The sequence below is a fragment of the Acartia tonsa genome, chromosome 12, assembly GCF_053477335.1.
Source record: "Acartia tonsa isolate MP-2025a chromosome 12, ASM5347733v1, whole genome shotgun sequence".
Classification (NCBI taxonomy): Eukaryota; Metazoa; Arthropoda; class Copepoda; order Calanoida; family Acartiidae; genus Acartia; species Acartia tonsa.
The window spans coordinates 35059032-35079428 of NC_137271.1; the positions used below are offsets into that span (position 1 = coordinate 35059032).

The following is a 20397-nucleotide window of genomic DNA, read 5'->3' on the forward strand; positions in this document are numbered from 1 at the left end:
TGCCATCCCTTACGCAAAATGTGTTACATTATTTGAAAGGCAAATAATTATTAAAGCCAGATTTGTCTTTGCTCCAAGAGAGGAAGGGGGCAATCCATTGTAAACTATACCGTAACCCAAAAATTATGAGCAAAGCTATTATTAAAGCTGAATTCGTTGCTTCAATTTAAAAGAGGCCAAAGTTTTCAACAATTAAGGATAATTTTGTTTTTTTATCATTGGAAATTTGGATCATTTTAATGCCCCTTGTCTTATCCCTTAAGATTCCTGCATTGCTTTTCCCACATATTTCCTATTATATATTTTTTGCGATTATAAAACATCTTGAAAATATGAAACTATGCGGAAGAGATGTCACATCAAAAAAGTGTTGTTGAAAAGATAATCTATATTTATGTAGTTTGGTTGTAGTCTGTAAATCATGGATTTTTTCAATAAATGTATAAGTATAGATGTATAATCTTGACAATTACCTAGTTTCAGTGCTTTTTGTTCTTTTGTAGTGACTCGGTCGTGTATATATATCTGACGCTATTGGCTGATATTAAAATACCCAATCAAATGTCGGCACAGGGTCTCCATATAGCTCGTACCCCATCTATTCTTTTAATTTAATATTTTTTCATCAATTATATAGAGAAGAAAATTGATATAATTCTATTTTAATCAGGGATAAGAGGATAAAGAAATAACTCAGCAATAGGAAAAATACTTAGCCTCAAGAATATATTGATTAATAATAACTCTAAAAACAAACCTTTGATTGCAAGTCCTTTGTATAAAAGTCAAACTGTGCATGGTACTGAGCCTGTTTTCTACATATTTTTGAAAAAGGTAAAAACTCAACGTCTTTAGAGGCGGATTGACATAGACATCTAATTAACAATCGCCAGAAATTGCAACTGAGGTGTCAAAAGCTGCAGCCACAAAATATGGCGGCTTAAAACAATAATATAGCTTAGCTGCGGCGCCTATATTTAAGCCTCAGACGAACCACCATATTAGTGCAAATCTTTATATAGACAATGCTACTTTGTAAAACCCAATTAAACACTCATCAAAAACCAACAAATAAGAAAATATGTTTATCAAACTTTGGGGGCCAGCATGATTAACAGCCCAATGTCTCCACCCTCTATGTTAGATTCTACTTTACTTTGTTTTTGTTGTTATGTTTTTATAATTTTTTTTATGAGCTTCGCTACATATGCCTTTGTCATTCTAATTTTATTTGTATTTAGAATTTAAAACATTTGTAAATACACAAAAAAAATCTGCATTTGGTAGCCGAATACCAATGTATCAGGGATAAGGGATGGGAAACGTAAGAAAATATTATTCCAGGCCTATTTTCCAACTAGGCCTAAAAAACTAGTTTCGGGATGACGCAGTAGTTAGATTTGAAAACTATGAACAATGATGAAATAGCTATTATATGAATGCAAAGAAAAAAAGTATAGAATAGAATTCAGGTAGTTGATTCACCAATCATAAAATATAATAAAAACTTTCCAAAGAACCAATATGTTAGTGGCTTTAAGTAGAATCTCGTTATTACTTCGCCAACCCCCCCCCCCCCCATTTAAAAAAAAAGTTTTTTCTGAGATGGTTAAATCTGATTTATTTTCAAACATTTTAAGGGGGGATCTACTTCACCCCAAAATTTGTATTTAGAAATAAACACCGCTTTAGCCCCCCAGCTTTAATAAATAAATTAAGTAGATTTGAATAAGTACATGGGTAACATTCTATCAACTAATTGTTCCATAGCATACATATAAATTAAGAATTTTTAAAAAAATTTATTTTACGTTAAATATTAGCAGAAAAGTTCAATTAAGTGTGCAATAATTTTTACCAAAATTAATGAAAATTTTTTTTTAACAAAACACAGTACACTTTTATTTACATATTGAACTAGTTTTGTATTTGTAATCATTTAGGTGGGTTATCAATTCCACATGAAATGTAACTTTTAAATTGTCTAAAGACAATGAGTTTTTCACATTGTTCTAAAGTATAAAATGTTGAATCCTACTCAGTCTTCAAAAAACGATCTCTCAATTTATGTTTTGCTATATGGACATTTATTAATGTGTAGATTTAATAATAAGTTGATGTGATTGAACGTCATATATATTGTTGTCCTTCTGATAGCAGAAACTTTCCATTGTTGTCTTTCTAATAGCAGAAATTTATGTTTGCTTGAATTAATTTAGCCAATAATGAACTGGGGGACGCGTTTGTTATTAGTAATTGGTTAAACTGTTTTTAACCTATTTTTAAAACATATATCAAAAATATACTATGACACCAGTAGAATTAAACTGCAGAGCCTAAATTTGAATTAAGTCCCCAATAAACTTTTTTGAGGGGATTTAAAAATTAATTTTACTGTTGCTGTGGTCTTTTTTGATCAGAGCAAAAGGTCTTTTTTTATTTGGGTAAAATTCGTAGCTTTTAGAGTGTTTTGCTTCATATATATAGTATTCTGGTATAGAGTAAAATTAGGCCTTTTGATTTCATCTAAATTAATTCATTAAAAACTTAATTCTTTACAATATATCAATGAATTAACTTAATCGTGCTTGTTTTCCATCACTTATTTAAAACACAAAAAAATTGGCTGTAAAGGGTTAAATAGTGAAAGATGGATAGCCTGATATCTAGTTGCCGAAAGTGTACGCAGTTTCCTGAGTGTTTCCTCATCCTAGCTCAATATTTACTACTAGCTAAAAAAGCTTCAAACTTCAAAAAAAAATCAAAAGTTAAAAAATTCAAATGTATAATGTATAAATCGTTTATACATTCAAATTTTGATTTTTTTAAGGGAAGTTTGAAGATTTGTAGCTAGTAGTAAATATTGAGCTAGGATGAGGAAACACTGTGAAAAGACCCATCAAGAGTTGTCAGCATCCCAAAAATTAACCTTAAGAAATAATATTTATAATAACAAACAAATAAAAAAAATACTGAAATTTAAAAAATAACGAAGAATTACAAGCTTTAATGAACAGTTTAAAAATCAAATTATCAAGCTAATCACCAGAAAAGAATCCAAACAAGAGAAATTTTTGCCAGTCTTAAACCAACCACGATCGAGTGAAGGTGAGATAGTGATTTTTATAATCAGTTTAAATATTACTATATGCATGAATTTTGGCAAATTACATATATGTTTTTAGAGAATTTGTTGTAAAACTCTAAATTAAATCATTTTTTCTCTAAAGTCAAGCTTGATTAAATTAGGCACAAATCTACAGATTTTTTTCTCCCAGCCGTTAATATAAAGAAACAGGACCATTGAAATTAAGTGCAGTATGCTTAAAAATCCATGTATTGTGATTTATTGACAATTCTGTCTAATTAGTGAATTTAATTTAGTTTGGACTCGCTGTAAGAGACCTAAGAATATTGAAACAAGAGGTAAAATCTTATTTATATCTATTTACACTTATAAAGTAGCTGCGCTCCTTAATTCACTCATAGAGTAGCTACCCCTTAATTCACTAATACAGTACCTACGTTCTTAATTCACTTATAGAGTAGCTACGGTATTAAACAAGCTGTAGAGTAGCTGTGCTATAAACCCCTTATAGAGTTACTACGCTCCTTAAACGTCTAACAATAGGCTGCGCCCCTAAGGAAGCCTTGAAATAACCATATATTAATGTTTTTCTAATCTAGATTTATTTGTAGAAGGCCGTTCCTTATTTAAACTATTTATAGAGTGGCTGCGCCCCCAGAGAAGGCCTAAAATAACTGTATATTAATCTATTCTAATCTAGATTTCTTTGTAGAAGGCCGGGCATCATTTAAACTATTTATAGAGTGGCTGCGCCCCCAAAGAAGACTTAAAATAACTGTATATTAATCTATTCTAATCTAGATTTCTTTGTAGAAGGCCGGGCATCATTTAAACTATTTATAGAGTGGCTGCGCCCCCAAAGAAGACTTAAAATAACTGTATATTAATCTATTCTAATCTAGATTTGTTTGTAGAAGGCCGGGCCTCATTTAAACTATTTATAGAGTGGCTGCGCCCCCAAAGAAGACTTAAAATAACTGTATATTAATCTATTCTAATCTAGATTTGTTTGTAGAAGGCCGGGCCTCATTAAAACTATTTATAGAGTGGCTGCGCCCCCCCAAAGAAGGCTTAAAATAACTATATTATTTTTTAAAATCTAGAATTGTCTGTAGAGAGCCGGACCTTGTTTTACTGAGTAGCTGCGCCCTAAGGAAAGACTTAAGAGGCCAAGCATTAATCTTTTTTTTATTAAGATATATCTATATGAGAGGCGGACTAAATATCTAAATATCTGTTGAGTAGCTGCGCTCTCAAATACAGGCATATAAAGAAAAGTATCTAATGAAATTAATAGTTTTTTTATTATCTAGAAATTCGTTGATGATGCACTGTTGTATGGCTTAGGCGGACCTGTTCATCAGACTTCTGGGACAAGACAAGAAGCCTCATATTGGTCCACCCCAACAGAGCTGTCCCTGCAGTGTGCACTGTTTTACTCTACTTATTCTTAGGTAAGAAAAGGTAGCTATAGATACTGATAGAGTAAAGGGGAGCTTCCATGAATAGGGTTTCATCAGTTTAGTAATCTAAATAAACCCGAAGCTGTACCTATACCTAAGACAGCCAGTACCTAATTACCCCTACAGGGATGTAATGAATAGATAACCCTAACCTAAATAAGAGGTTCCTAGATGGGTTTGTGTTAAAAAAACCGTCCTAACTTACCTATACATTAAACTCTATAATTCGTTGATAACAACTACAGCTTATGTTACATTAGAGTAATCATTTGAAAGAGTAAACCTTACCCTAAAGGGTCAAGCCAATGAAAGGTATTTAAAGGATCAAACCAGCTTATTTAATTGTACCAATAAGCCTTCCAGATTTGTCCGGCTATTGGTTTCTCTGACTTATAATAGTTTATTGTTTCAGTATTCAACACAGTTGATGCAACCGTAGAGAGACACTGCTTACATGTAAATTAATTTATATCCAGAGTCCTACAAACAATTATTACCTACAATTTTAACCACCGTTTTATCTACCTGTCTAATTTATATGTTACCTATATAATTATGTGCTATTATAAATAAATTGTCGTTTTTAATTCATTGTTAATTACTGGTGGAGAATCTAATATCCATACGTAGCTATGTAGCATTGAATACTAAGAATAAAATTAACGATGAATAGACGACAAAATCAAAATCCCATTGATTACAATGAGGATCGTGCTCAGCAAAGATTAATGAAGGGTTTTCCCCCTTTCTTAGCTGTAACACCCGCGTCCCCCGAGTGGGATAATATAGGAACAGAGTTCAACAGGACTAATGATGAAAATGGAGCGGGACCTAGATCCAGAACCCCAGGGATGGGGGTAAACATGATAGGCACTAGAAGGACCCCTATTGGGGACAATACTGAAACTCACGCTGAGTGTCCAACCGCCAGACGGACTAAGCTAAATAGACGTACACCATTGTTAAATAGAATAACTAGTGCAAACAATGGTACAGTACCTAACCTAGCAGGTAACATCCATGATATTCCTCATGGGATCCAATCATTGGAAATAGGTACAAAAGAAAGAACGCACACAGATAGACATAGACAGATAGACTTAGTTGAAACAGAGTCTGATAGTGCAGATGATATTGATGATATCAATGGTGCATTAAGGCAAGAACAGCCTGATAACCAACAGGTACGACCTGCACATGTAGATTACGACTTAGTAAGTCAACTTTTACAGACTACTAACTTTCATACAGCTGAACGTCTGTTAGCCAACCGTGATGCCATAAACGCATGTATTCCGGTTGCGGAATCGGTTGAAGCTATAATAAGCGACATTAAAGAACTTGAAGATTCCTCTAACTTAATGTCAATAAAAACAACATATAATGAGAGTCTAAGAAACTTATCGATATTAGTCGAAGTGATTCACAAGAAAAGCGCTAGTGAACCTGAATTGAATCAACTAAAGACTAGATTGAATGTAACGAGAGATAAGTTAAATATCGAAATATGAAATATAAATGAAAAGATGATGGCTGAAGAACAAGCTAGAGAACAAGGTCTTTCTAGAATAAAGGCAATAATGATGAAAAATATAAGACCTAAAGATGTCCCTTCATGTCCAAGCACCCTTTCAAAAGAGATTAGGGAAAAAGTAAGGATTAAGAACTTGGGCCATAATGTAGATTATGGTACGAGCGAAATACGAGAACCTGAGAGAATGGTAAATAACAGTTCAGGGTTCCCAAACCAAATTCCTAAGAGGAGCAGTTGTGAAAACAGAAACAGGAACAGTAACTTGAGTTATAACACATTAGGAGAACAATATGCTAATATCCAACCAGTAAACCCTAACAATATCTCGATGCAAAATGAATCCTTTACCCCATTCAACTCCTTTGAAACCAATAATTATTGGCAGGAGACTGAGTACAATGGTACTGACCCTGATGCACATGCAGCAGTACAAGCTATTCAACAAATCGCTGATATTACTATGGTAGAAGTAGATGAGAATGAAGACGAGGTAACATTACAGGCACTCGATCGACGTGATACACCTCGACTTGACAAACTGAAGAGCATAATAGTTGATTCTCTGAGGAAAATATCTGACAATGAACCTTTTAAAGAACATATTAAAATAGCAGGGTATGCAGCTATGAATAGCGCAACCAAACATACTAGAAAACTAGATAGACTCATAAGATCACAGGGCATACATATTACGTCAGATAATAGAACCACGCTTCCATTGAAATTGGATCCCTTTTCAGGATTTGAATCGGAATCCAATATATACGACTTCTTTCAGCTGTTTCATTCAGTTTGTCGTGGAATAAAACCAGCACTATTAGGTGAATATCTATACCTGAATTACCTAACTGCAGATGTGAAATCTGATTGTACTCACCTGAAAAATGATTTCAATGCTATGAAGAAATTGTTGATTGGTAAATATGGAAATATTTCTCGCATTCTCAGAGAAAAACGACGTTTGATTAAAGCATTAGCTCAACCAACATTCAAAACTCAAAGAAAAGCAAAGCTCTTGTATATTAGAAAGGTATTAGAGATAGTATTACAAATATCGTCTATTGCTAAGATAAGTGAGACCGCTAACCGTGAAGTTAACAACTCAAACAACGTGTTTGACATTGTGGGGATGTTGCCAGAGTACTACAGAACTCAATTTAACACATATTACGTGACATCTCTACAGATGAAGAACATTGGTGATGATATGACAGGGGAAGAAACATTCCAATGCCTGTTAAATTTCCTACATGCTCAGATAAAAGCAATAGAAATGATGTATATGAGCGAAACACCTGTTGACAGCACACAACCTGCACCAGCTCCCAAGAAGGACCAAAACAGAGCTGTCAATACAGCTACCAAAGTTGTTAAGAATGACACAAAAAAGGAACAACCTGACAGGTGGGGTTGGGCGACATGCTTCATGCATGAAGAATTTAAGAAAAGAGTGAAAGATTGCAATACAGGTACATGCCCTTTATTCCTGAATGCAGAACCTAGTGAAAGACTGAAACTTGCACAAAAGTTTAAAAGGTGCAATTTATGTTTGTTAAGAAGATGCTATAACAAAGATAACAGCAAGTGTTCATACAGAACACAGGTACCCAGAGGAGTTGCTTGCCAACAATGTGCAAACAACATGATAGATAGGAATGTCTTATTGTGTCCAGATCACAAATGTGACAAAGAACAGATCAAAGAAGGTCTCACAAAATTCCTACCGAAATATGAAACTGATGTTGACATCAAACTGATGATGATTGAAATTTTGAAAATAAAGAATGAACCATTGAAGAAAAGAGACTTGCAAGTTGGCGAAGCCTTCAATGTTGAAAAGGGAACAGTTTTCCCTAGTTCTGAAATAGCCCACAAGATACAACCTGAGCAAGAATTGGATCCTATATACCCAATGCAAATGCTACAGGTTGGAGATGAATCCATCCTCACGATGTACGACACCGGAGCTACAAACCCGGTCATTAAGGTAGACATAGCAAAGAAACTCAACCTGAAAGTTATTGATGATAGACCCCAATATATCCAAGTAGCGTCTGGCTCTGTGATATCAACAGGGGGAGGAGTCTACTCAATTATCCTTGGTCCAGATATTTCAGGACAATATCACGAACTTCGTTTAACTTCAATGTCGCAGATAACTGGACAAGTACCCAATTATGACCTTAGGAAAGCTTGTAAAGAATTTCAAGCAAACCAATCTTCAACTCCATTGTCCAAGGAGTGCCTTCCCACAGATATTGGTGGAAAGGACATTGGATTACTCTTAGGTATAAAACACTCGAGACTTGTACCGACATTACTATTAGTGCTGCCATCTGGTCTTCAAGTATGGAAAAGTAGATTGCCAGACATAAACAACTCCTATTTAATGTTTGCTGGAACACACCATTCATTTGACAAACAAGATATGGAAGCTGGTAGATCGAATCTTAACATGAGAATATTATTCACATCACTGTATAAATCATACCTTAATTCACCCTTCCAAGATCAGTTAATCTCACCTAAATATGAGAATGAGTGTATGTGTATTGAACCCCAAATAACAATCAACACAGACATACCTGTTGCAATCAACAAAGTTGCATTACGAACAGATGAACAAGAACTGCTTGAGCAAGAAGATGCAGGATTTCGTATCGACTTCAGGTGCGATTGTTGCACAGGGTGTGAAAATTGTAAACAATCTATTCAGACAAGGAGCATTTCACTGAAAGACCAGTATGAACAAGGAATCATAAACAAATCCTTCAAACTGGATACAAAAAGACAAACCACTACCTGTGAATTTCCCTTCATTCGTAACCCTGTTGAGTTTTTATCAGCAAGATGGCATCGAAATGATAATTTCAAGATGGCGTACAAAGTGCTACAGACACAATTAAAAAAGCCACAAGATGAAAGAATTTCAGTTGTAAAATTTCACAACGAAATGCTTGCAAAAGGATTTGCATGTAAACTAAGTAGTTTACCATTAGCAATTCAGCAAGAGATTGAAAATGCCCCAATTAGGCATTTTTTTGTATGGAGGTCAGTATTTAAACCTGGATCAACATCAACACCATCAAGAATGGTAGTTGATCCAGCAAGTACTGGCCTCAATGATTGCCTTCCTAAAGGGCAAAATTGCTTGAACTCATTATTTCAAGTAACCATCAAATGGCGAAGTCACAAGTTTACCGCGACTTGTGACCTCTCCAAAATGTATAACAGTATTAGGATGGAATCATCCCAACTTAACTACTGTTTATACCTATTTACCCCAGATCTGAATCCTATGGCACACGTATGTATTTATGTCATGCTCACATTATTCTATGGACTACGCTTTGCAGGAAACGTAGCCACTCAAGCATTGCGCCAGCTTGTCCTTGAGCACAAGGAAGATTACCCACTTGCATATACCACCATTTGCGAGTCTACCTACATGGACGACTCCAATATGGGTGGGGAAACTCAAGATGACCTAGAGAAAGTGATAACCGAGTTTATTACTGTTGTACCCAAAGGAGGATTCAGGATTAAGACAATTAACAGGTGTTTTAAGAAACCTTCAGAAGAATCATCAATTGATGGAGAATCCACTGCATATAGTGGATATAAATGGTACCAAGAAAAGGACGAAATGGGGCTAGGACTTGAAGAAATTAACTTTAATACAAAACGGAGAGGAGCAAAGAAACCTAACCCCTTCGAAGTCAAGACAGAAGAAGACCTGTTAAGACTTCTAGATGGCCAGAAGTTTACTCGCGCTAACATCTTAGGAAAGTGTCTTGAGGTCTTTGACCTCCTAGGGTCATTTGAACCCCTGAAAAGTAGACTGAAACTGGACCTTAAAAATCTCCAGAACCTTGAATTTGATCAGGAAATACCTGAATATTTTAGAGCCACATGGATCAATAATCTGTTATTGATAAGAAATGCAATGCAGATAAGAATACCAAGATCAGTTGTCCCCTTAGATGCAATAACTCCATCAAAGTTGACACTGATTGTAGCCTGTGATGCAGCAAAACTTATGTGTGGGATTGGTGTTTATGCACGCACTAAACTTTCGGACGGGAGTTACTCATGTCAGCTACTGGCAGGGCGCTCAAAGTCCGTTTGTGATACGATACCCCGCAATGAATTAAGCGCGGTGGTATTGGGTGCACACACATTTCACATTATTAGCAAAGCACTTGGTGAGAAGATTGAGGATTATTTCTTTGTCACCGATTCTGAGATAGTTGTTGCATGGTTAGGCAACAATGACCTTAAGCTCAAACCGTTCGTTTATAATCGTGTTCGTGCTATAAAACGATTAATAAACACAGATAATGTGTACCATATTCCCTCTGAAGAAAATTGTGCAGACATTATCACAAGAGGAAAAGCTGATTTAAAAGATTTTGATAGTAAGAGCCATTGGCAAATAGGTAAGCCATGGATGAAGAAAGAATTCAAGGATATGCCTATTAGAGACTATACCAAGGTGTGTAAAGATATGTCAAATAATCAGCTCGATTCTATTGTAGCAGAGTCATATAGCAAAGGACAGAAACAGAATCCTGACATAACAAACATTTCGGCTGAAAATGCCCAAAATCTGGCTGAAGATGCCCCAAATCTGGCTGAAGATGCCCCAAATCTGGCTGAAGATGCCCCAAATCTGGCTGAAGATGCCCCAAATCTGGCTGAAGATGCCCCAAATCTGGCTGAAGATGCCCCAAATCTGGCTGAAGATGCCCCAAATCTGGCTGAAGATGCCCCAAATCTGGCTGAAGATGCCCCAAATCTGGCTGAAGATGCCCCAAATCTGGCTGAAGATGCCCCAAATCTGGCTGAAGATGCCCCAAATCTGGCTGAAGATGCCCCAAATCTGGCTGAAGATGCCACAAATCTGGCTGAAGATGCCCCAAATCTGGCTGAAGATGCCCCAAATCTGGCTGAAGATGCCCCAAATCTGGCTGAAGATGCCCCAAATCTGGCTGAAAATGCCCCAAATCTGGCTGAACATGCCCCAAATATGGCTGAAAATGCCCAAAATCCGGCAACCAATCTGGCTGAATATGCCCAAAATCTGGCTGAACATGCCCCAAATACGGCTGAAAATGCCACCTTTACCAATGAACATTTTAAATTTATGGCCGCCATTCTGGCCAAACATGCTGCTATTCTGACTAAACAAGCTGCCATTTTGGCCAAAATTGCTGCAAATCCATCTAAAATTGCCACCAAATTGGCTGAAAATGCCACCTTCTTGGCTGAAATTGCCCCCCACCCGGCTGAAATTGCCGCCATCACGGCTGAAGATGCCGCCATCACGGCTGAAGATGCCGCCATCACGGCTGAAGATGCCGCCATCATGGCTGAAGATGCTGCCAACTCGGCTGAAGATGCCGCCATCACGGCTGAAGATGCCGCCATCACGGCTGAAGATGCCGCCATCACGGCTGAAGATGCCGCTATCACGGCTGAAGATGCCGCCATCACGGCTGAAGATGCCGCCAACACGGCTGAAGATGCCGCCATCACGGCTGAAGATGCCGCCATCATGGCTGAAAATGCCACCATCATGGCTGAAGATGCCGCCATCACAGCTGAAGTTGCTGCCATCACGGCTGAAGATGCTAATGCTCTGGCTGAACAGGCCACCTTTATGGCTGAACATGCTGCTACTATTTCTAGTCATGAAATACAAGAATTTCAGGAATGTATTGAAAACACAAACATGATAATGCATGTACAAAAACAACCTAGTTGTCCCCTTGTAAATTTTGCCTACCGGGGATTTAAAAGCTCGTTATTAGTTATTGCAAACCTATTCAGATTTGTGTTGAGAATAAAACACAGGTTGCACATGAAAGGTGTGCACATAAATTGTCCTGATTGTAAACCAGAAATATACAAAATAGACCGATCATATATCACTAGATTTGAAATTCTCTGTGGGAAAGCAAATTCCTCACCATCCCTCGGCCCCTCTTCATTTGAAATGTGGATGGCGTGGAGATACCTGTGCATTCAAATGAGCTTAGACGTCAAACTAAGGTCTACAAAATCAAAGCAGGAGACCTATATAGAAGACCAATCAGGAATTTTGAAATGTGGAGGGAGACTTACCTACCCAACCACGGAAATTGATGATACAGATTACTCAAGCTATGAGTATTCTAGTTTTGTAGCCCCAGTGGGACTAGTAGATAATGATATTGTAATTGCATTAGCAATTTATCTGCATTGGGAAATACTACCCCACTCTGGTGTTGAACAACTTCTTAACTATATGCTGAGATTAGTCCATGTTGAAAGACTAAGAACACTGATTAAGAATATCAGAAACTCATGTATACGATGTAGAATATTACTGAAGAAACGATACTTGGGTACAACAGGCAATCAATCTAAGACTTGCCTTGTAAGGGCACCACCGTATTACTCCATTCAAATGGATATTTGCGGTCCCTTTCCTGCACATGACTCTATCAAAAAGAGAGTGAAAGGTAAGGCATATATGTTATGCCTAGTATGTATGCTAACAAGTGCAATAAACATTGTATGCTTGGAAGGTTTAAGCACAGATATGATTATTACATCACTTGTTAGACATATGGGTAGACATGGATATTCTAAGATTATATTTTGTGATAGTCAATCTTCATTTCTTACTTTGAAATCAGCTGAGATAACAGTTTTAGATCTCCAGAGCCAACTTTGGAGTAAGGAGAGAATAGTCTTGGAAGTCAGTACACCCCACTCACATCAAGAAAGGGGTAAGATAGAAAACAGAATAGGAGCAGTAAGAAATATGCTTGAAAAATCCAGAGAATTATCCACTAAAAAGAGTTATTTAGAATGGGAATCTGTAGGTGTTTGCATTGCTAACACACTAAATAACCTTCCCATTGCTAGAAATGGAGATGATGAAACAGAATCATCACGATCATTTATATCCCCTAATCATTTGTTATTAGGACGAAACAATAAGCGATCTATGGAACTTCCAGTTGTAATTGAAGGATCAACACTCTCACGATTAGAAGATGTCCAAAACACAGTTGATAATATGCTTGACTATATTGTCAATGACATACACAAATTTGTTCCAGGAAAGAGACTTGTTCAAGGTGAGATTCCCCAACCTGGTGAAATTGTGTTGTTCATTTCTGAGGAGAATCCCAGGAAAAGGTATGAGAAGTTTAAGTATGGGAAGATCAAAGAAAACTTTGTTCAAGGAAGGTCCAACAAAGTTAGAATTATCTACAAGAACTCAGGAGAGAGTGTTATCCGTGAAACTACTAGAAATGTAAGAGACATTGTGATAATAATGAAGATTGAAGATCTGGATTTTAATTCAGCAGAACAACAGTTAATCAACAGGATTAACAGTCAATACCTACTTGTAAAACATGTAAAATGTTGAATAATAAATGTATGTCAAAAAGAAAAATGTTTTTTTTCAATTAGATAGTAGATAGTGATATGCTAAATGAACTTACTAGAATTTGCTAAGTATTACATAATTATTACATACTTATTTTTTTTAGGTATGATGGATCCCTCACATCTCCTTCTTAATCACCCAGCAGAATTAAGGATATTGTCATGTGACTTAATGAAACATTTCTGCCCAGATAACTTGGATTGCTATGGAGACACCAAAGAATGTTGGAACTACTTCTATGAAAAGTCAAGTGCAGACAAAGTTTACTGCCAAGATTTTTATATGTCCCAAGATCCCAGGTTCCCAGACCCATATATTGATACAGCAATAAGTAAACTTAAGTCATTAGGTGAAGCTGGTTGGTATCCTGAACTGAGACAAATAGCTGATACATTAACAAAAAATAGAAACCCAAACCATCAGCTCTTAGATGAAATTCGGAGATTTGGTAAAATCAAGTTTGGGATAATAAACATTGGAACAAACTGTGATGACAATGTTTATGCAGTAACAATGCTATTAGAAAACGAACTGCTAAAGGCCCATAAAGATGGTCATATTATCCCTGCCCTTGCCCTTAGAGTGTTTGGTTTATCAGAGTCTAATGGCTGGTTTCATAGCCAGAAAATCCCTCATAAGATTGTTATTTCTGATGGATGTAGCATCTACATAGAAATAAATCTTCCAACCCGTGAAACTGCAGGAGGAACCATATTACACAAGGCAGACTTCCCTAAAAGGTTAAATGAACTATTTGAACTCTTAAAACCTGAAAAAGGATTGGCAATTCTTTTAACCCATGAGCAAACAGCTGATATTGAAGCAGCTATTGCTGCACTAAGATCTCTGACTAATGGAGATCAGCTGGAGTTCCCTGGATACCTAGATGTTACTTCATTGTGGATTTACCTAGGAAAATATACTGTTAATACAGACCTATCATACATGTTTCGTCTTATTGTTGGTGGAACACTTATAATGCATCATAAGATGGAGGAACCAAATACATTTATGTTCAAGTTTGATGACATGCATCAATGGGCCAAGATTCATCTACTAGCAATACCAAGAGCAATAGTCCAATTATTTTTCGCCTTTGTTTTGATCAATTTTGATAGGATACTACCTGATCCAGGTTTTGTTCAAAGAAATCTCTCTTTTGGACAGGTAGGGGCAGTAGTTAACAGCTTTATAGGAATCATTGCAGAAAGCATGGCTTATGTACAATTTGATGCAGAAAACTACTACAAAGAAGACCCAAATGTAAGGTATAGGTGCATTCAACCTGCACAATCAATCAATCAGGATGAAATTTCAATTGCTTGGTTAGAGTATTGTAACGTACACACATCTAAAATCTTTTACTGTCTCGAACAATACTGGCCATGGAACAGACCATTGATTGTAAGTGATTCTTGGCAACCTAACACACAAATGGATACAAGATGGTTGCGGATTATACTGGATAAGGATCTGTGGTACCCTAGTCAAGTACTGTTGACATCTGATTGTACAGAGGACAGTAATCACATGGATGAAAGTTATCAATTACAGACTGTGGATGAAAATAAATTTACTGACAGTGAAATTATTGATGATGACATGATAACTAGACTGATAATACAAAGCAGACATCTTCAGACTGTCCTCAAAACTTTATCTGCAGATAACAACACAGCTTGGTTTCGGTTTGAGAGGTACCTAAGAGATAATGTATCTATGTTCAGGGAGATAAGGAAAAGGAAAGACAATGGAACATTGCTGTTGAACACAAGAAAGAACTACAAAAGATTAACAAGACTGTGCTGGGACATTTGTAGGAAAAGATTTTAAGTAGGGATCTGCCAATTCCCTGCCCTGGAGTGTGAAAAGACCCATCAAGAGTTGTCAGCATCCCAAAAATTAACCTTAAGAAATAATATTTATAATAACAAACAAATAAAAAAAATACTGAAATTTAAAAAATAACGAAGAATTACAAGCTTTAATGAACAGTTTAAAAATCAAATTATCAAGCTAATCACCAGAAAAGAATCCAAACAAGAGAAATTTTTGCCAGTCTTAAACCAACCACGATCGAGTGAAGGTGAGATAGTGATTTTTATAATCAGTTTAAATATTACTATATGCATGAATTTTGGCAAATTACATATATGTTTTTAGAGAATTTGTTGTAAAACTCTAAATTAAATCATTTTTTCTCTAAAGTCAAGCTTGATTAAATTAGGCACAAATCTACAGATTTTTTTCTCCCAGCCGTTAATATAAAGAAACAGGACCATTGAAATTAAGTGCAGTATGCTTAAAAATCCATGTATTGTGATTTATTGACAATTCTGTCTAATTAGTGAATTTAATTTAGTTTGGACTCGCTGTAAGAGACCTAAGAATATTGAAACAAGAGGTAAAATCTTATTTATATCTATTTACACTTATAAAGTAGCTGCGCTCCTTAATTCACTCATAGAGTAGCTACCCCTTAATTCACTAATACAGTACCTACGTTCTTAATTCACTTATAGAGTAGCTACGGTATTAAACAAGCTGTAGAGTAGCTGTGCTATAAACCCCTTATAGAGTTACTACGCTCCTTAAACGTCTAACAATAGGCTGCGCCCCTAAGGAAGCCTTGAAATAACCATATATTAATGTTTTTCTAATCTAGATTTATTTGTAGAAGGCCGTTCCTTATTTAAACTATTTATAGAGTGGCTGCGCCCCCAGAGAAGGCCTAAAATAACTGTATATTAATCTATTCTAATCTAGATTTCTTTGTAGAAGGCCGGGCATCATTTAAACTATTTATAGAGTGGCTGCGCCCCCAAAGAAGACTTAAAATAACTGTATATTAATCTATTCTAATCTAGATTTCTTTGTAGAAGGCCGGGCATCATTTAAACTATTTATAGAGTGGCTGCGCCCCCAAAGAAGACTTAAAATAACTGTATATTAATCTATTCTAATCTAGATTTGTTTGTAGAAGGCCGGGCCTCATTTAAACTATTTATAGAGTGGCTGCGCCCCCAAAGAAGACTTAAAATAACTGTATATTAATCTATTCTAATCTAGATTTGTTTGTAGAAGGCCGGGCCTCATTAAAACTATTTATAGAGTGGCTGCGCCCCCCCAAAGAAGGCTTAAAATAACTATATTATTTTTTAAAATCTAGAATTGTCTGTAGAGAGCCGGACCTTGTTTTACTGAGTAGCTGCGCCCTAAGGAAAGACTTAAGAGGCCAAGCATTAATCTTTTTTTTATTAAGATATATCTATATGAGAGGCGGACTAAATATCTAAATATCTGTTGAGTAGCTGCGCTCTCAAATACAGGCATATAAAGAAAAGTATCTAATGAAATTAATAGTTTTTTTATTATCTAGAAATTCGTTGATGATGCACTGTTGTATGGCTTAGGCGGACCTGTTCATCAGACTTCTGGGACAAGACAAGAAGCCTCATATTGGTCCACCCCAACAGAGCTGTCCCTGCAGTGTGCACTGTTTTACTCTACTTATTCTTAGGTAAGAAAAGGTAGCTATAGATACTGATAGAGTAAAGGGGAGCTTCCATGAATAGGGTTTCATCAGTTTAGTAATCTAAATAAACCCGAAGCTGTACCTATACCTAAGACAGCCAGTACCTAATTACCCCTACAGGGATGTAATGAATAGATAACCCTAACCTAAATAAGAGGTTCCTAGATGGGTTTGTGTTAAAAAAACCGTCCTAACTTACCTATACATTAAACTCTATAATTCGTTGATAACAACTACAGCTTATGTTACATTAGAGTAATCATTTGAAAGAGTAAACCTTACCCTAAAGGGTCAAGCCAATGAAAGGTATTTAAAGGATCAAACCAGCTTATTTAATTGTACCAATAAGCCTTCCAGATTTGTCCGGCTATTGGTTTCTCTGACTTATAATAGTTTATTGTTTCAGTATTCAACACAGTTGATGCAACCGTAGAGAGACACTGCTTACATGTAAATTAATTTATATCCAGAGTCCTACAAACAATTATTACCTACAATTTTAACCACCGTTTTATCTACCTGTCTAATTTATATGTTACCTATATAATTATGTGCTATTATAAATAAATTGTCGTTTTTAATTCATTGTTAATTACTGGTGGAGAATCTAATATCCATACGTAGCTATGTAGCAAACACCCAGGAAACTGCGTACACTTTCGGCAACTAGATATCAGGCTATCGAAAGATGACAACAAATGTTTACGCAATACAACAAATTTTGTTTTGTCACATATACAAATATGATAAAATATAAGATTATTCAAACTTATTTTTTTTAATATTTTTAAAAAGCATGTATTTTTTATGTGTATAGTTTTTATTCTTTTCATTTTAATTAAATAAAAATTATTTAACTACATTGGAAATAAGTCACTTTGTGAAAACACTCTTTTTTGAATTGAAAAAAACTGAAATGAAACAAGACTTTTAATTGGTTCAGACTTCAGAATAATATGTTTTATTTTAATGTTAAATTTCTTCTATATAAATTATTGTTTTAGAAAAAAATTATTTGCATTGAACAGAGTAGAGTTTTTATTATTGTATTGATATAATCTGAATCACATCAAATTGTTCTGTAAGAAACAATTTAACCCCAAACTAAAAAATGCTTTTGCTTCCATCAAAATGATCACAGCAACATATAAAATTGATTTTTAAATCCCCCAAAAAAAGTTTATTGGGGACTTAATTCAAATTTGGGCTCTGCAGTCTGATTCTACTGGTGTCATAGTATATTTTTGATATATGATAAAAAAATAGGTTAAAAACAGTTTAATGCTAAAAGCAAGTTTCAGGCTATTGGATATTGGCCTACAGCCAATGAGGAACTGGAGGAAATTAGTTGATTTTATAGGCAAAAAAGAAAAGTTGCCCCATCACTTTTAAAAGGAGGCTGAGACCTAATTTTCGGCCAGGTTTCCCATCCCTTATCCCTGCAATGTATTTATTATATTATATAATGTTATTATTATAACAAGAAATACCTAAAAATATCAATAAATGTAATACATCAAACATTATTCAAATAAAATCAATATAAATATTAATACTAATACTATTATTAAATTTAAGCACAAAAGCTTAAAAGCGCGAAATAAACAATTTTTAAAAAAGGGTTAGGAGATTAAAATATTTTTCCTTTCTTTAAAAAATTACATCTATTTCTAAATCTGTTGACTTACAGTCGTATCTTAGACATGAAAGAATTACCTTTTTGATTTTAAACCTTTTATAAAGATTCCTATTACTGAAAGGTATACAAATGTTTACCAATTTTGAATTGATTATTTTAAAAGTCCTATTGATATGATATTTGAAATTATGATTCCATGTTGAATTAGACATAGTTTTTTTAGCTTAACCTCTCCATGACTTCAACACAAAATGCACATACATTTTAAAAGTTGTTTCCCAAGAATGATTATTATGCTTTAATTGAAATCACCAAATAAGTATTACAATATTTTCTATTAAAAATTTTATTTAAAAGAAATACTTCTTCTTGATAAGACAATAATATTACACCATCTGCCCGATTATATAAAGTTGACCCATATGTCCAGCTGCATATTTCCTCTCCCCCCCCCCCCCCCCCACCCCACTTCTTTTTGTTTCCTTTTGTTAAACCATGCCATATGTAAATTCCATTACCCCCCCCCCCCTTACTACTATAACCATCATCATAATAGACTAAACCGCAAATAACAAAAGTTTATACTATACAGCATATACAAGATCAGAGTAGATAAATTAATTTTTTTTCCATATTTTTAAAAGAGTAGCCTTTCTATAATTAGGGTTAGTGAGTTCACCCATACTTTACAAATAAAACATAATCTATTTTATGCTTGTTAAAAATGTCTTATCCATTTTCAACTTTGGATGATGATTCCTATAGAAGCTTGGTACGATTTAGAAAGAGTATTTTTGTATGATATTATTAATTTATTTATTTGATTTATTAAACAATAATTCCTAGGACAGCAATGAGCAAGGTACAGTATTTTAAGGGATGCAATAATTAAGTACTAAAACTGTTATTATATCCCTAAACAGTGTCCTTTATTTAGACAATTTTGCAACAAATTCATAAACAATTTAAATTATGTTTAGATATTTTTGTAAGTATGTTTGAACACTTGACCAAAATATGATAGGGTTGCACCTTTTGAATGACCAATGCAACCACAAACCTTAACACAATTAGGGGAAACCATGGACCATGAGGGATAAATAAGGCAAAAGACTATAAATCCCCAATGATATTAAACAAAATACCCTGATGTAGATCACTATTATTGGTTGTAAAGTTTGGAAACTTTTAGTTTGGAACAAAATGTACTACAAAGATATCAATATTATAAAAAATCTTTGATTGAAGATATGAAGAATTAGGGAAGTGTTTAAAAGGTTGGATCTAAAAATGAAAGTTTAGCCATTTGTGAGATCTAAGCGGACATACAGGCAGGCTGAAGGACATCCCGGTAATCTACTACATATAGTTATCTAAAGAATGAAGACCTTGATTTTTGGAGGTAGGGGACAGACATATGTTTGTAAATTAAACTGGTACCCAAAGTTTTATAATGACGTTTTCTTCAATAAAAACTTTGGGTATTATCCTCTTAGAAATTTTTTTTTCAATATTGAAAATTTGAGTACCCCCCCCCCCCCCCCCCCCGACAGCGAACTATGATCTCTGGCCGCAGCGCTCGGCTCCCTAGCCTGCCTAGCCGCAGCGCTCGGCCCCCTTGCCTGCCTAGCCGCAGCGCTCGGCCCCCTTGTCTGCCTAGCCGCAGCGCTCGGCTCCCTAGCCTAAAACCT

General features: G+C 35.3%; 2 protein-coding genes across 3 annotated transcripts; both read left to right on the forward strand.

Annotated features, from left to right (window-relative positions):
- The first annotated feature begins 2962 nt into the window (after positions 1-2962).
- Positions 2963-17648, forward strand: LOC145334348 (uncharacterized). Of its 2 annotated transcripts, XM_080179775.1 has the most exons (7): positions 2963-3108; positions 3385-3426; positions 4402-4542; positions 13636-15618; positions 15895-15936; positions 16912-17052; positions 17474-17648. In XM_080179775.1, exon 4 carries the CDS (start codon positions 13638-13640, stop codon positions 15363-15365), a length of 1728 nt encoding a protein of 575 aa, XP_080035901.1. In that variant the 5' UTR covers positions 2963-3108; positions 3385-3426; positions 4402-4542; positions 13636-13637; the 3' UTR covers positions 15366-15618; positions 15895-15936; positions 16912-17052; positions 17474-17648. The 2 variants fall into 2 exon arrangements, 1 of the variants encoding a protein (XP_080035901.1); XR_013884815.1 differs by lacking the exon at positions 13636-15618 and having other exon boundaries at positions 2967-3108.
- On the forward strand, positions 9641-13679 carry LOC145334347 (uncharacterized). Its single transcript, XM_080179774.1, has one exon. It carries the CDS (start codon positions 9732-9734, stop codon positions 13509-13511), a length of 3780 nt encoding a protein of 1259 aa, XP_080035900.1. The 5' UTR covers positions 9641-9731; the 3' UTR covers positions 13512-13679.
- Positions 17649-20397: the final 2749 nt, after the last annotated feature.